At 37.7% G+C, this 16,932-nt stretch overlaps 1 protein-coding gene across 9 annotated transcripts in view; it reads right to left on the bottom strand.

The window, feature by feature from the left end:
* Positions 1-16,932, bottom strand: part of BIRC6 (baculoviral IAP repeat containing 6) — a 258,422-nt gene that overhangs the window by 179,986 nt on the left and 61,504 nt on the right. For all 9 annotated transcript variants that reach the window (XR_004027064.1, XM_030800387.1, XM_030800383.1 and 6 more), the window contains exons 11-13: positions 4,902-5,051; positions 2,822-3,047; positions 119-279 (exon numbers count right to left, since the gene is read on the bottom strand). Coding sequence is in view for 8 of the 9 variants with exons in the window: in XM_030800387.1 (XP_030656247.1) it covers positions 119-279; positions 2,822-3,047; positions 4,902-5,051 (537 nt within the window). In the remaining variant the exon portion in view is untranslated. The remainder of the gene's footprint in view (positions 1-118; positions 280-2,821; positions 3,048-4,901; positions 5,052-16,932) is intronic.

The raw sequence follows: 16,932 nt of genomic DNA on the forward strand, positions 1-16,932 counted from the left end.
GCAGGCAAATGGCAATAAGGGGCAGAAAGGGACACAAAACTTAGCCAAGTTGAAAATCAGTTTTCAGAAATCAACCACAAAATAAAATCTTCAACGATAAATTTTGATCCATTCTTACCATTGACTTTCCCTAATCCTGGAGCTTTATTTTTCAGCAGTGTCACTTGTATCTGTGGAATATTGGTGATGTTTGAGTTCAAAACGAATTTGAAGTCCACATGTCCAACCATGCAAGCTTTAGGTAGTACTAATTCAAATACATGTTCATCCCAGCTGTTGCTGTCAAATAAGGGGAAAAATGCTAAATAAAGCAAAAATCTTTCTTCAGCCACAACCATATTATCATTAAGGTCACCTTTCCTACTTTTTGCTTTGCAGCTTCCAACAAAATCTAGTGTTTCTCAATGGGATCAAGAGAGAAAATGGCTCCCAATGGAGAAGGTTAAACAAAGGGCAATGAATGATCTTACTTTAGCAATCTACACCTACCTTGAGACTTGCACATACCAATAAATTCTTATTCCTCAAAGTGTGAACGATTTAACGTGAATTACCTGCGAATTCCTGGTACCCACCCTAGATCTACGAGTAGGGTCCCAGAATCTTCATTTCAAAACAACAATTTATTGCATTTCTTATATATATTCATTCTTGGGTTTTAAATGCTACATATATGCTGGAAAATGAAAATCTCCAAACTCCTCCACTAAATTTAAGGCTCATATCCAAATGTCTACTAGACATCTCAAACTCATTATGAAAAAACTGACTTCCAAATCTCAGTAAACAGAAACATCATTTTTCAGTGAACTCAGTCCAAAACCTGAAAGCTGTCCTTTCTTCTCCCCTCTCACACAATATGTTCAATACATCAGCAAATTCTATTCCTTGTACCTCCAAATTATATCCAGAATCTAACCACTCTTTTCACTACCTCCATCACTATCAAAATGGTCCAAGCTACCATCAGCATTCCTGAATTAGCACAACAGCAACCAAACTAGAACCATTCTATCACTGCCCTCCTCACCACAACTATCATTCTAAATACAGAAGTCAAATTAATCTTTGTAAAATATAAATTAAACCACATCACTCCTATATTCAAACCTGCTAACACTTTCCCATCTCACATAGCATGAAAGTCTTTTTTTTCTTCTTCCGAAATGGGGTCTCACTCTGTCACCCAGGCCAGAGTGCAGTGGCACAACCACGGCTCACTACAGCCTCGACCGCCTGGGCTCAAGTGATTCTCCTACCTCAGTTTCCCAAGTATCTGGGACCACAGGCACATACCACCATGTCCAGCTAAACTTTTTTTTATTATTTATAGAGACGAGGTCTCCCTATATTGCCCAGGTGGGTCTTGAACAGCTGGGCTCAAGTGATCCTCCTGCGTCAGTCTCCCAAAATGCTAGGATTACAGATGTGAGCCACCATGCCTGACCTTTTATAAAGGCATTCATGATCCTGCTCCCAGGTACCTCTAGCTCTTTTTTTCTTTTTGAGATGGAGTCTCGCTCTGTAGCCCAGGCTGGAATGCAGTGGAGCATAATCTTGGCTTACTGCAGCCTCCGCCTCCCAGGATCAAGCAATTCTCTGCCTCAGCCTCCTGAGTAGCTCGGATTACAGGTGTACACCATCACACCCAGCTACTTTTTGTATTTTTAGTAGACACGGCGTTTCACCATGTCGGCCAGGCTGGTCTTAAACTCCTAGCCTCAACTGATTTACCCGCCTTGGCTTCCCAAAGTGCTGGGATTACAGGCTTGAGCGACCATGCCTGGCACCCAGCTACCTCTTTGGATCTCCCTCCCTACCACTCTCCCTTATATTCACAGCACTCCAACAACAATGGTCATATTTCTCTTCCTAGAACTCACGAAATATACTCCTTAGGGTTCTGTATTGCTATTGTCATGGAAGCCTTTCTTAGGCCCCTTATATTGAAAATACCATACACATTGTCTCTCTTTTTCTCTCACTCTCTCACACTTACATGCAATTACCTATACAACAACTACTCTATTGCCATACTGTTTTAACATTCTTCATAGCTTTTATGCCCATATGGCATGGTATATGTATCTGTTTACTTTCTATTGCCATTAGGAGGTAAATTCCATGAGACCCATATTCCTAGTGACTATAAGAGTGCCTGCTTTTATTAAATACAAAACGAGCATTTGAGCATTTGTTAAATAAATCTGTGGACTAAGCGACCAAACTAATTGCAGTAGTAAATTACTCTCATTATTTTATCCTAAAATTAAGAATAAGAATATAACAATTTCGAAAAGCAATATGACAAATGGAATAAGGTCATCAACATGCAAAAATTAGCTTATATATTTGTTAGAGACAACACAGAATTCCTAGGTATATTACTGTTTATCTTTTAGACAGTTTAAAAGACAAACAGGCCAGGCATGGTGGCTCATGCCCATAATCCCAGCACTTTAGGAGGTCGAGGTGGGTGGATCACCTGAGATCAGGAGTTCGAGAACAGCCTGGCCAACATAGTGAAACCCCGTCTCTACCTAAAATACAAAAATTAGCCGGACGTGGTGAGGCACGCCTGTAGTCCCAGCTACTTGAGAGGCTGAGGCAGGAGAATCACTTGAACCCAGGAGGCAGTGGTTGCAGTGAGCCGAGATCACGCCACTGCACTCCAGCCTGGGTGACAGAATGAGACTGTCTCACAAAAAAAAAAAAAAAAAAAAAAAAAAAGATAAACAGTAACATACCCAGGAATTCTACGTTGTCTCTAACAAATATATAAGATGGACTTAAAATTAAATATCTTGGGAAAATCTTTTACCTGTCGGTCTGTAGTTTCCAAGTTCGAGTATGCTGAGCAGCATCACCATGGTGTTGCTGATGCAAATGTTGAGGATGCCTCCTTTGCTGCTGTTCTTGTTGAACTTCTACCCAGCATGGAGGAACAGTCGCTGAAAACCTTGGAGTCAAAGTCTCAAAGCGGGTTAGCTCCACTAGAGATGTCAAGATTTCAAGGGTGAATGGCTGGTCCACCAATAAATCAACGCCTTAACATTAGTGAGAGTAGTATTTGAAATAGGTGTTAAACAAAAAAAAAAAAAAGAAGACAAGTTTTAATTCATGGTTAGGTTTTCTATTGCAACACTTGCCAAATATTCTGAAAGTTAATAAAGTGGGCTCAGGTATCTATAATAAACTAAGATAACTAACTCTGGCTAAAGAATAGCAAAGAAGAAAATTCTAACTTAAATATTTAAAGTTAGAGACAATACTCACTATTGAAGAAACCCAAACCCAACCTGTTAGAAAAGGGCTTACTGAACTTTAGCCCTAATAAGGACGGCAAGAAAAGCAGTGGTACTAAAGTGCAAGCCAATGTACATCAGACCAAGAATTAACTTTTAGACCCTGTTTTTTACAAAATAAAATGCTAGACATCAGCAAGTACATAACATATGAATAAAAAACTAAAACAGTCAAAAGCTATATGGTAAAGAAATACAAACTGAAAAATTAAATTGTTTTTTCTATTTCTGTGGCAGTTAAGAAAATCTTGCATACATGCTAGTATTATAAGAATAATAACGTGCTTCATACTAATTAGGTTTCTTTACAAATGCTATACATGTATTCACATCAGTGAAATGTGTAACATTAAAAAATGCTGAGAAGCCATTGTTCCCATTTTTAAAAAATTAATGAAATACTAAAATATAAAATCTGGTAGGTTTAGAACATTTTCACAATGAAAAAAATGACAGCAAGTTCTATAAAATTATTACAAGTTTAATTCAAATTACATCTTTTTCTCAAAGTCTAGACCCTTTTATTATTTTTTATTTATTTTTTTTTTGAGACGGAGTTTCACTCTTGTTGCCCAGGCTGGAGTGCAATGGCATGATCTCGGCTCACCCCAACCTCCGCCTCCCAGGTTCAAGCGATTCTCCTGCCTCAGCCTCCCTAGTAGCTGGGATTATAGGCATGTGCCACCACGCCCAGCTAATTTTGTATTTTTAGTAGAGACGGTGTTTCTCCATGTTGGTCAGGCTGGTCTCGAACTCCCGACCTCAGGTGATCCGCCCCCCTTGACCTCCCAAAGTGCTGGGATTACAGGCGTGAGCCACCGCGCCCGGCCTGACCCTTTTAAATCTGATTAGTTTGTAAATATTAATAGCATGATGTCAATCTCCTTTCTTTATTTCTTCATTACAAAATTCATCTTTCCTCTACTAAAAAGTATTTTTCTGTACTTTATATAAAAAATCTTCTCCATTCAACCAATAACCTATAAAATATCAGAATATTCAGTATTTTAGCTTTTCATACCAAGTTGTATACTTAACCAAGACATCTTTGTTAACTCAAGTAACTGGAGATTGAGAAGCAGGCTACAATGATTTCATAAAAGCCTACAAGGCAAATAATGATTTTTCGGCAGGGCAAACTAGCAAAACTTCTTTTGAAAAATTAGCTCTGGAGGGCAATGTGGGTCAAGGATGGGGGAAAAAAAGGCAAAAACAACAAACAAATATAAACAAACGTATCGAGAGATTCAGGATGGGGCAACGTATGTGTGAATATACCACCTAAATATATACTCAGTGACAGTATTTTTTTTCAGCTTTTCAATTCCAGTAGTAATATTAATAATATGAGCCAGTCTACTAATTTTATTCTTAATGAATTCTCTTTTATATTTTCCCTCCTCTAATTAGACTAAAAGCTCATTCATCGCTGAAATGTTGGTTTTAGCCTCTTAGATGGCTTCACAAATATTGAGTAACATACCACACAGGTTGAGAATCACTTCTTACTTTAATAGGTTTACATCTTCCAACAACTAGAAAAATGATAAATACCTAATCATTTTTTAAAAATCATTTAAAAATTTAATATCATACCTGAAATGCCAGGACTTGAAGGATTTGATAAAGGCTTGGAACCTTCTGAAGATGGTTCTATTCCTTTAGAAAGAGATCCATCCACTAGTATATCAGCTTCATCAATATCATCACAGGTTCCTCCAATTTGGAGAAAATGAAGCTCACCACCTACAGTGTAGTAAATTTCATAGATACATGAAAAATGGGTAAACATTCAAATATTCAAATGTAATACTACTTAGGAAACAACTGAATGTCACTTCATAGGCAGATAAGGAAAGCTACCAATGTGATGTATTTCCGAGAGTTTAGAAATTTAATTGCCAAGGAATTACAAATTGAAACCAAATTTTTATGAAGAAAATGATAAATACATAAACATACATGAAAACAGGTATTTATCTAGTACTTACTTTTATGAGACAGTATTTTAAGTGCTTTAATTAATTCATCTACTCTTTACCAAAAACCCTTGTGGTAGAACTATTACTGTGGCCATTTTACAGATGAGGCACTAGCTATACTGGAATGCACAGCCAGATCTCTTAATCTCGACAGTAACAAAACTTAACAAATACTCTTATTTTTTAAAGCATTCACAATGAAATGAAGGCAACTCAAATTTCTAGTTTAAAATCTCTGTCACAGGAAAAAAACTGACAGCAAATTTAGCATTAAGACAAAAAAATTAATGGGTAATAGTATATTCTAACATTCTAATTTGGAGATTCACTTCCAGCATGGCAGAAGAAGGAAGAAGATAAATCCCCTTCCTGAAAGGCAACTATAAAAGCTAGACAAAACTGTAATTTAACGAGGGTGAGGTAAGCAGTGAAAACCAGCACATTCACTGCTATCTCCAGATGGGACTCGATTGATGGAGAGCTTCCAGTTTAAAGAGGTGATTTCAATAGGAAACAAACAAGGAGGCCTGCTACTTGAGGTCACAATTCTGTCTCGGGCAAGCAAAGCACTAGAAACACCAGGGATTTAACACCGAATTACATGTAGGGAGAGAAGCACAGGGGGCCTGGTAAACTCTCCACAAATCCCACCTTGATCAGAGGCTGTGCACGTGTCCAGCAAAGACCAGAGGGAGCCGAAGCCATTACTACATCCTCAGTCAACTAAGCCTCTATGCCTATGCAAAAGAGACCTGAGAAAGCACAACAGAAAATAAAAGCCAGGGCACAGTTGAGCACAGCCTTACTGGCTAAAGGTATTTGGACACTACACCTATCAATCTTTGGCTGAATACTAAGCTCTGCTGCCACAGAAGAAACAAAATAAGAAACAAGTCTTAAAAATTAAAACTAGGCAGAATAAATGACAGAAATCAGCAGTTGCACAACACAAAAGAGATTTCACAGATTCAACAAACAGTTTGTTTTCACAAAACAAACAAAGCAACAACCACCTGGCAAAAGGTAGGGAGATCCGAATCCAGATTGCTATAGTGTTGTTTTAAATGTCCAGTAAATAAATAAATAAAATATTACAAGACATGCAAAGAAAGAGGGATCCACATTCAAGATGTAAAACACACACACACACACACACACACACACACACACACACACCTGAAAATGTCTTCTCAGACTTCAGATTTAGCAAAGACTTCAAGGATCTATTGTAAGTATTTTTATAGAATAAGAGGAAACCAGGGGTATAGAGATTACAGGAAATAATGCTATAAACGACTCAACAAATAAAAAGATTTTTAAAAAAATTAAAGGTCGGGAGCAGTGGCTCACGCCTGTAATCCCAGCACTTTGGGAGACGGAGGCGGGCGGATCACCTGAGGTCAGGAGTTCGATACCAGCCTGGCCAACATGGTGAAACCCCATCTCTACTAAAAATACAAAAATTAGCCAGGCATGGTGGCAGGTGCCTGTAATCCCCTGAGCTACTCAGGAGGCTGAGGCAGGAGAATCGCTTGAACCCGGGAGGCGGAAGTTGCAGTGAGCTGAGATCGCGCCACTGCACTCCAGCCTGGGCGACAAGAGCAAGACTTTGTCTCAAAAAAAATAAACAAATAAAATAAAAATTAAAAGAAGCTTGGAAACCTACAGGACAGATAAAATATTAAGAACATACATGTAATGGGAATTCCATGAAGAAGAGAATTCCACCTGAAAAAATAATGGGCAAAAACTTACCAAATCCGATAGAAAACCACAAATTCACTCAAGTTCAATGAGCCTCAAATAGGATAAACACAAAGAAATAACACACACATATATAAGCTCTTGAGAGTCAAAGGCAAAGGGAACATCATGAAGATAACAAGATAAAAATTACTCATCAGACATGAAAACAACAGCACAAATTAACACATCACTATGAGAAACAATGGAGACCAGAGGCAATGGAATGACATTTAAAGTACAGGAAGAAACTGTCAACAGATTCTCTATGTAGCATTAATCCTCAAAAATGAATGTGAAATGAAGACATTTCCAGAAAAACAAAGACTGAGAGAACTTTATGCTAGCAACCTGCCTTATGATAAGTAACAAAGAAAGCCCCTTTAAGAGGAAGGAAAGCAACACCAAATTCACTGGAAAAAATAAAGAACAGAAATGGTAAGTAGGTGAATATAATAAATGTTTATCTCATTTCTTTGCCAACTTTTTAAAAAGATAATGGTTGTATAAAATAATTGTAACATGTTTTGCTGGGTTTTGTTTGTTTTTTGTTTTGAGACGGAGTCTCGCTCTGTTGCCCAGGCTGGAATACAATGGCGTGATCTCAGCTCACTGCAACCTCTGCCTCCCGGGTTCAAGTGATTCTCCCTGCCTCAGCTTCCTGAGTAGTTGGGATTACAGGTGTCCACCACCACACCCGGCTAATTTTTGTATTTTTAGTAGAGACAGGGTTTTGCCATGTTGGCCAGGCTGGTCTTGAACTCCTGACCTTAGGTGATCTGCCCGCCTTGGCCTCCCAAAGTGCTGTGATTACAGGCGTGAGCCACAACACCTGGCCATTTTGTTGGGTTTATAACATACTTAAATGTAATGTATGGGGTGGGGAGAGATAAGAGCAAAGTTCCTACATATTTTACTAGAATAAAGTATTCTGAAGTAGATTGTATTATTAATTAAACCACCAACATATAACTCAAAAAAAAAGTAGTATCAGAAAAAGAAACCAGAATCAACACGGGGACCAGTGATTTCATGCCAAATGGCAGAGTAGGGAGCTCTAGGGATCAGTCCCTCCACCAAAGCAACCACTGAACTAGAAAGTGTGATTGGAATCAACTGTTTCAGAACTATGGGACCTAACAGGATATCTACAACAAACAGAGGAGACTGATCTCTGGTAAGAGGGTGGCCTACATGAACCAGCTACCACCCCCTCCATCCTCAGCCCTGACACAGCTGTGGGGGAAAGTGGCACATGTGCTGGAAGCAGCTGGCTGGTGCCAGGGCGGACAGGAGGGACCTTCTCTTCCCAAAATACAGGGTTGTGCATTTTGGTTGGTCTAGCAGTTCCCTAAGGGACCAGAATAGACTCTTGCCTGGGTTTCACCCTTCTGAGACGGCAGCTGCTTCTCCAAGCAGCAGCCACCAGAAGATTTAAGGGGACAAAGCCGAAACAGGATCTACAGGAAGATTTAAAGAGATAGAACTCTTTTTTGGAAAGATAAGAGTGGGGAGAAGGTTCTATAGCCTTTGTACAAATAGTTTGAAAATGTCACAAATGGATGCCTGCAGCTGGAAACAAGCAAAATCTCCCCGAGTGAGAGAATAAGATTTCTAGAGGTACCACATTACAATACTCAGAAAGTTCTGACTACAACAAAAAATTACAAAGCACTCAAAGAAACAGCAAAGTATGGCCCATTTACAGGAAAAAAAAAAAAAGAATTATCAGAAACCATACCTGAGAAAGCCCAGATATTGGAATTACTAGTCAAAAACGTTAAATGAATTCTCTTTATATAGCCAATTAGCTAAAGGGAACAATGGACAAAAACTAAAGAAAAACAGGAAAATGATGTATGAACGTAAGATTATCAACAAAAAGATAAACTGGACTTTTTCAAAATGCCAATGTTTTGTGCATCAAAGGACAGTATCAAGAAAGTAAAAAGACAACCCACAGAATGTGAGAAAGTAAGTATTTGCAAATCATATCTATTAAGATATGAATCCTGAATTTCTAAAAACGTTCCTACAACTCAACCAAAAAAAAAAAATTCAAAAGTGGACAAGGACATGAATAGACATTTCTACGTCTATTACAGAAATACAAATCACCAATAAACAATAGAAATGCTCACCATCACTAATCATTAGGAAAGTGCAAACCAAAACCACAACAGATACCACTTCACAACCACTAGGTTGACTATTATCAAAAAGACCAAAAATAACAAATGTTGGCCAGGATGTAGAAAAACTGGGACCCTTCCAAACTGCTTGTGGAAATGTAAAATGATGCAGACTCTGTGGAAAATAACTTGGTGATTCTCAAAAGGTTACACATAGGCCAGACGCGGTGGCTCACACTTGTAATCCCAGCACTTTGGGAGGGCGAGGTGGGAGGATCACCTGAGGTCAGGAGTTGGAGACCAGCATGGTCAACATGGCGAAATAGTGTCTCTACTAAAAATACAAAAAATAGCTGGGCATGGTGGTGCGTGCCTAATCTCAGCTACCTGGGAGGCTGGGGCAGGAGACTCACTTGAGCCAGGGAGGCAAAGGTTGCAGTGAGCCAAGGTTGCGTCATTGCACTCCAGCCTGGGCAACAAGCGCGAAACTCCATCTCAAAAAAAAAAAAAAAAGGGTTGAACATAGAATTACCATGTGACCCAACAATTCCACTCCTAGGTATATACCCAAAACAACTGAAAACGGGGACTCAAATATTTGTACACCAATGTTTATAGGGGCATTATTCGCAATAGCCAAAAGGTGGAAACAACCCAAATGCTGAGTTACAATAGTCACCCCTTACAGTAGTCACAGTTCCAAGACCTCGCAGTGATGACTGAAACTGTGGATAGTATCAAACCCAATACGTATATATATTGTTTTTTCATATATATATATTCATATATATACACACATACACATATGATAAATTTAATTTATAAATTAGGCACAGTAACAAAATAGAACAATGATAGCAATATATTGTTCACAATTTCACAAATAAAAGATTTGTTCTTACCGTAAATCTTAGAAACCTGCACATAAAATTTTTTTTCCAAGTCAGAAATTTTCACCTTTTCAACATAAAGAAAAAACTTCAAAACGGCTTCACTTTGGCATATCCGATAGCCAGCATCACTATTCTTGAACTTTAAGGCCATTATTAAGTAAAATGGTTACTTGAATACAAGCACTGCGATACCAGAGACAGACAATCTGATAACCAAGACAGCTACTAAGTGACTAACAGACAGGTAGTGTATACAGCATGGAGATGCTGGACAAAATGATGATTTGTGTCCTGGGTGGGACAAGAAGAGATTTTTATTACACTACTCAGGACGGTGAGTAATTTAATAATTATCAATTGTTGATTTCTGAAATTTTCCATTTAATATTTCCAGACCATATCTGACCACAGATAACTGAAACCACAGATAAGGGGCAGGGGTTGCGGGGGTGGAGGGGCCCTGCTGTAATGGAATATTATTTGGCATAAAAAGTAACAAAGATGTGATACACGGGTGAACATTAAAAACATTAAAATATGCTGAGTGAAAGAAACCAGACACAAAAGGACAAATACATGATTCCACTTATATGAGGTATCTACAATAGGCAAAGTCATATAGAAGTAGAATTGAGGTTACCAGCGGCGGAGGGTAGCATGAATGCGAAGTTACTGTTTAATGGTTACAGAGTTTTTGTTTAGGATGATGGGAAAGTTCTGGAAATCAGTACTGGTGGTTATACAACATTGTGAATGTATTATAGCCACTATATTATATGCTGCAAAATAGTTAAAATAGTAAACTTCATTATGTATATTTAACACATTCTAAAAAGAAAAAAAAATTATAACCCATGACCCAACAACTCTACTCTTAAGAACTGAGAGCCTCAGGCCGGGAACAGTGGGTCACGCCTGTAATCCCATCACTTTGGGAGGCCAAGGCAGGAGGAGCACTTAAGGTCAGGAGTTAGAGACCAGCCTGGCCAATATGGGGAAACCCCATCTGTTTTGTAAAAATACAAAAATTAGCCAGACGCCTGTAATCCCAGCTAACCTTGGAAGGCTGAGGCAGAAGAATCACTTGAATCTGGGAGGTGGAGGCTGCAGTGAGCTGAGATCGGCGCCACTGCACTCCAGCCTTGGCAACAGAGAGAGACTCAGTCTCAAAAAAAAAAAAAAAAAAAAAAAGAATAGAGAGCCCCTTACATATGTGTACCAAGGAACTTACACAAGATGTTTATAGCAGAAAAAACAGAAATAAACAAGATGTCCACTGACAGGAAAATGGATAAATTATTTGTGGGTTTTTTGCACATTGGAGTACTAAGTATAAGTGAAAATTGAATGATCTACAAGGCATGCAACAAAACGGGTAATCTTAAACCATAATAAGAGAGGAAAATCAAGTCCCCCCAAACTACTTAGAGTTTGATATCATTCTTATAAAGGGCAAAAACAAGCAAAATCAATAAAATATGTTGAAATATTCACATCTGAAGCATAAAACCAGTTTTCTTTATAAAAGGAAAGACATAAAAATTATTGAGTAACAGTTATCTGTAGGAAAAGGGCAGAGTTTGGGAGCGGGGAGGAGGGACACATTCACAGATGCAAGATATCTGTACTGCTTTAGTTCTTGGTTTGACAGTAGGTCTCTGGGTGTCCCTAACAAATTATTCTTTACCAATGTTATGTAAATTTTTTTTCTAAAAAAAAAAATCAACAGAGGGATTAAAATGGCGCACTAAAAATATTTATTCAACACAAAAGAATGCAGTGAAGGAGTAACAAAGGAATGAAAAAACATTTTAAAAAATCAAAATGGCAGACATAAATGCAACCATAGCAATAATTACCTTAAGCATAAAGTCATTCAAATTTAAAAGGTACAGGTTATCGAACTGTACAAAAAAGCAAGACGTAATTACATGCATCTAAGAGACCCACTTCAGATTCAAAATCACAAGTTAGTTGAAAGTAAAATTGTGGAAAAGATACATAATGCAAACTGTAACCGTAAGAAAACCAGAGTGATTTTATTAGTATGACACAAACTAGAGACACAGGAATATTTCATAATGACAAAAGGACCAATACATCAGAAAGATGTAACAATTACCAAACAGTCTAACAAAAGAGCCAAAAGACAAGTGAAGCAAAAACAGACTTAAAAGTGAACAATTCAACAAAAACATAGTTACGGATTTTAATACTTGCTCTCAAAATTGATAGAAGGCGGCTCAATATAAAATCAGGAAGACTTTAACAACTCAAAAACATACACGTACACAAGTGAAATTTATACGACACTCTACCCCATGGGTGCCCAACACAAATTCTTTTCAAGTGCACACAGAACATTCTCTAGGACAGATCAGATGCTGGGTCATGAAAAAGTCTCAGTAAATTTCAAAATACTGACTTCATATAAATTATATTCTCTGACAGCAATGGAAATAAGTTCAAGATCCAGAACAGAAAGAAATCTAGAGAAACCTCAAGTATTTGGAGGCTAAACAAAACACTTTCAAATAACCTCTGGGCCAACCAAGAAATCACAAGGGAAATTAGAACATATTTTGGTCCAAATGAAAAAAAGGAAAAACACAATGTATCAAAATTTAGGAGGTATCACTAAGACAGTTCTTCCAAAAATATTTATGGCTTTAAATTTCCTATATTAGAAAAGATCTCAAACCAATAAGCTTCTACTTTAAGAAACTAAAGAAGGCCAGCGCGGTGGCTCATGCCTGTAATCCCAACACTTTGAGAGGTCGAGGTGGGCAGATCACGAGGTCAAGAGATCAGTATCATCTTGGCCAACACGGTGAAACCCCGTCTCTTCTAAAAATACAAAAATTAGCTGGACGTGGTGGCGCGGGCCTGTAGTCCCAGCTACTACGGAGGCTGAGGCAGGAGAATCACTTGAACCTGGCAGGCAGAGGTTGCAGTGAGCCAAGATCGCGCCACTACACTACAGCCTGGCGACAGAGTGAAACACTGTGTCAAAAAAAAAAAAAAAAGAAACTAGAGAAGAGCAAAATAAACCCAAATCATGCAGAAGGAAGGAAATAATAACATTAAAATGGAAATCCAGTAAAAGGGAAAACAGAAAAATAACAAAGAAAAAAATGTCACTTAAATCAGAAGCTGGTTGTTTTGAAAATAAAATCAATAAAACAGATAAACCTCTAGACAGATGAAGCACGAAAAAAAAATACAAATCATCAATCAGTATCACAAATGAGAGCAGTGACATCAGTAAAGAGTCTACAAATATTAAAAGGAATGTAAGGAACCAGGCATGGTTACTCACACCTGTAATCCCAGCACTTTAGGAGGCCAATGCAGGTGAATCACTTGAGGTCAGGAGTTCAAGACCAGCCTGGCCAACAGAGTGAAACCTCGTCTCTACTAAAAATACAAAAATTAACCAGGCATGGTGGTGTACCTGTAGTCCCAGCTACTCGGGAGGCTGAGGTGAGAGAATCACTTGAACCCAGGAGGCAGGGGTTGCAGTGAGCCAAAACTGCGCCACTGCACTCCAGCCTGAGTGACAAGGCGAGACTCTGTTTCAAAAAAAATAAAAAGTAAATAAAATAAAAGGATTGTGGGGAATATTATGAAATTCTTTATGCTAAAATTTCATAACTTAAAAACTGACAAAAAGACTATCAGAACTCACTAAAAAATAAAATTAAAAAAAACCTTAGGAAGTCTCTATAAACATAATTGAATTTGTATATTCAAAATCTTCCCACTAAAAAAAATCTCCAGGCCCAAAAAGCTTCACTGGTGAATTCTACCAAATATTTGAGGAAAAATGAGACCAATCCTACACAAACTTTACCACAAAATTGAAGACAGAATACTTCCCAACTCATTCTATCAGGCAAGCATTACACTGATATCAAAACCAGATAAAGATTACAAAAAGCAAAAACTAAAAAAGAAAGATTACAGGCCGGGCGCGGTGGCTCACGCCTGTAATCCCAGCACTTTGGGAGGCCGAGGCGGGTGGATCACGAGGTCAGGAGATCGAGACCATCCTGGCTAACACGGTGAAACCCCGTCTCTACTAAAAATACAAAAAATTAGCCGGGCGAGGTGGCGGGCGCCTGTAGTCCCAGCTACGTGGGAGGCTGAGGCAGGAGAATGGCGTGAACTCCGGGGGGCGGAACCTGCAGTGAGCCGAGATTGCGCCACTGCACTCCAGCCTGGGTGAAAGAGCGAGACTCTGTCTCAAAAAAAAAAAAAAAAAAAGAAAGAAAGATTACAAGGAACATATAATATCCCTGATGAACAATATGCAAAAATTATGAACAAAATTTTAGCAAACTGTATCCAACAATACATAAGGTAATGCATTAAGACCAAGTGGGTTTTATCCCAGGAACGCACAGTTAATTTAATATCCAAAAGTCAATCAATATATTTCACCATAATGAACTAAAAAGAACAACCAAATGATCTCCATGGATGCAAACAAGTATTTGACAAAATGTAACATTCATTCCTATTGGAAACTCTTAGCAAAGCAGGAACAGAAGACATTTAAAGGAATGTTTTCCACAAGAAACAAGTACCAAAACAAGGATGTGACCATACAGTCCAATAATCCCAGATAGTGAGATTATTAAAGACTTTCAAAGCAATTATGGCTCAACTTACTATTCTCCTTCTGAATATCAGTACAGGTATACAGGCTTTATGTTGTTGGGGTCATATTTATATTCAGTATTGTTATATTTCATGGTATGTTCCCTATTAATTGTGGCCTTTTAAAAAACTTTATTTTTTAAGCATTAATATTTTGTCAGGTATCATAACTGCACCCTATCCTTATACTCCACTGATACATCTTAGTCTTACTTTCTCATTTAAGTCTTTCCTATTGATTTTAAGTGTATTTGTACCAAGCAGAATACCAATTTATCTTTCACTTTAAACTCTAAATTTTTGAAATTCATACTTTATTTTATGCCTTTTACGAAATTTTATATGTAGTGTATATATTCTATTCCTGAATTATCAAAGATAGCTTAACAAATCTACATTTAGTATATTATTAAACCTATATAAAATTAACTTAAAACATATATTAACTATAGATTTATTTTTATGAAAAGACTTGATTCTCCATAAGAAAGAGTTTTATGTTATTTGAATATACTCAGAAGACAGGGTCACATCCATTTGATTCAGTCTGAGACGCTTTTTAAAAATCATACATGTACATACATTTTAAGACATCAACTATTTTTTCCCCTTTGTTATTATCTTTTCAAATGCACCTTCATCAGTCAATCCCTGAAGAATTGGAAGATCATTTTGAAAGCAACTAACTTCTCAGGTTTTTCTTATCTTTCATCATCTGGATAAATTCCCTATCACATGAGATCATGTTCTAGGAATTCCGGACTGTACAAACTCCAAGAAAACCACCATCTATTTTAAATACTTTTTTGTTTGTTTGTTTTGAGACAGAGTCTTGCTCAGTCGCCTAGGCTGGAGTGAAGTGACGTGATCTCAGCTCACTGCAACCTTCTCCTCCTGGGTTCAAGTGATTCTCCTGTCTCAGCCTCCCAAGTAGCTGGGATTACAGGTACACACCACCACACCTGGCCAATACTTTTATTTAAATGCTAAAAAACTTAATAACTTAAATATTTAAGGTGCAAATACTATTTCTCTTCTGAGTTACCTAAAGCATAGCTCATCAAATAATTGAAAGCATTAAAAACCCTTATTGCATTTCTGGAAAACAGTGGTTTCTTATAAAGATGTGCACCGGGGTGCTATGTCACCTAGGTTCCAAGTCCAGCTCCATTTTGGATGACCTATAGCAAGTTAAATAATTGTCAATTTTTAAATCTTTCAGATTAAAAGAATGTAAAGAATTCAGTGTAAGATTCGTCATCTTTTGTTGTATTATGGCAGTACAATGCCATTTAAAGTGCTCTGATGAAAGACTCCCAGGTTTGAATGCTGGCTCTGACATTTATTAGCTCTATTACTTAATAAGTTACTTAACCTCTCTTTCCTTCAGTATCTTTATCTACAAAATGGAGACAATAATAGTATATTAAAGTTGGTGTGATGACTAAACGAACACAGGTAAAGTTCTTACAACAATGAATTGGCATATATGTGACCAATAAATTCAAATTATCTCTGATACCACACAGAATTTTAATGGGTGTTCTGAAATTCTCAACTGTAATTCCAAGTTTTATTAGTCTAAAGTTATTAGACTACACTGCTCATTTTCTAAATTAATCTAGTTGGATTTTTATGATATTTAAAGATTTTTTTCCATTATACTTTCACTAGAAATTACAGAAATTTCACTGGGTGCAGTGGATCGTGCCTATAATCCCATCACTTTGGGAGGCCAAGGCAGGTGGATCGCTCAAGGTCAGCAGTTCAAGACCAGACTAGCCAACATAGTGAAACCTCGTCACTACTAAAAATACAAAAATTAGCCAAGTGTGGTGACGCACACCTGTGGTCCCAGCTATTCAGGAGGCTAATGCCGGAGAATCACTTGAACCTGGGAGGCAGAAGTTGCAGTGAGCCAAGATTGCATAACTGCACCCCAGCCTGTTGACAGGGTGAGACTCTGTCTCAAAAACAAAAAATAAAAATAAAAAAATAATTTCACTACATATAGTTCAAAGAAGGCAATCTAACCACTACATTCACCATTATGTTCCTTGGCTAAACTCTTGAAATCTATTTAAAGAGAGGAAAAACAGTCTAATGACTATCAGAACCACAGATGAGATGCATGCATAACTCTGCTCAGATCCTAATTCCTCTGCCATGCCTTAGTTATAGTCACTTAGGCTTCAACTACCTCCTAGTCCTAAAT

Source organism: Nomascus leucogenys, chromosome 19 (genome assembly GCF_006542625.1).
Source record: "Nomascus leucogenys isolate Asia chromosome 19, Asia_NLE_v1, whole genome shotgun sequence".
NCBI classification, from domain to species: domain Eukaryota; kingdom Metazoa; phylum Chordata; class Mammalia; order Primates; family Hylobatidae; genus Nomascus; species Nomascus leucogenys.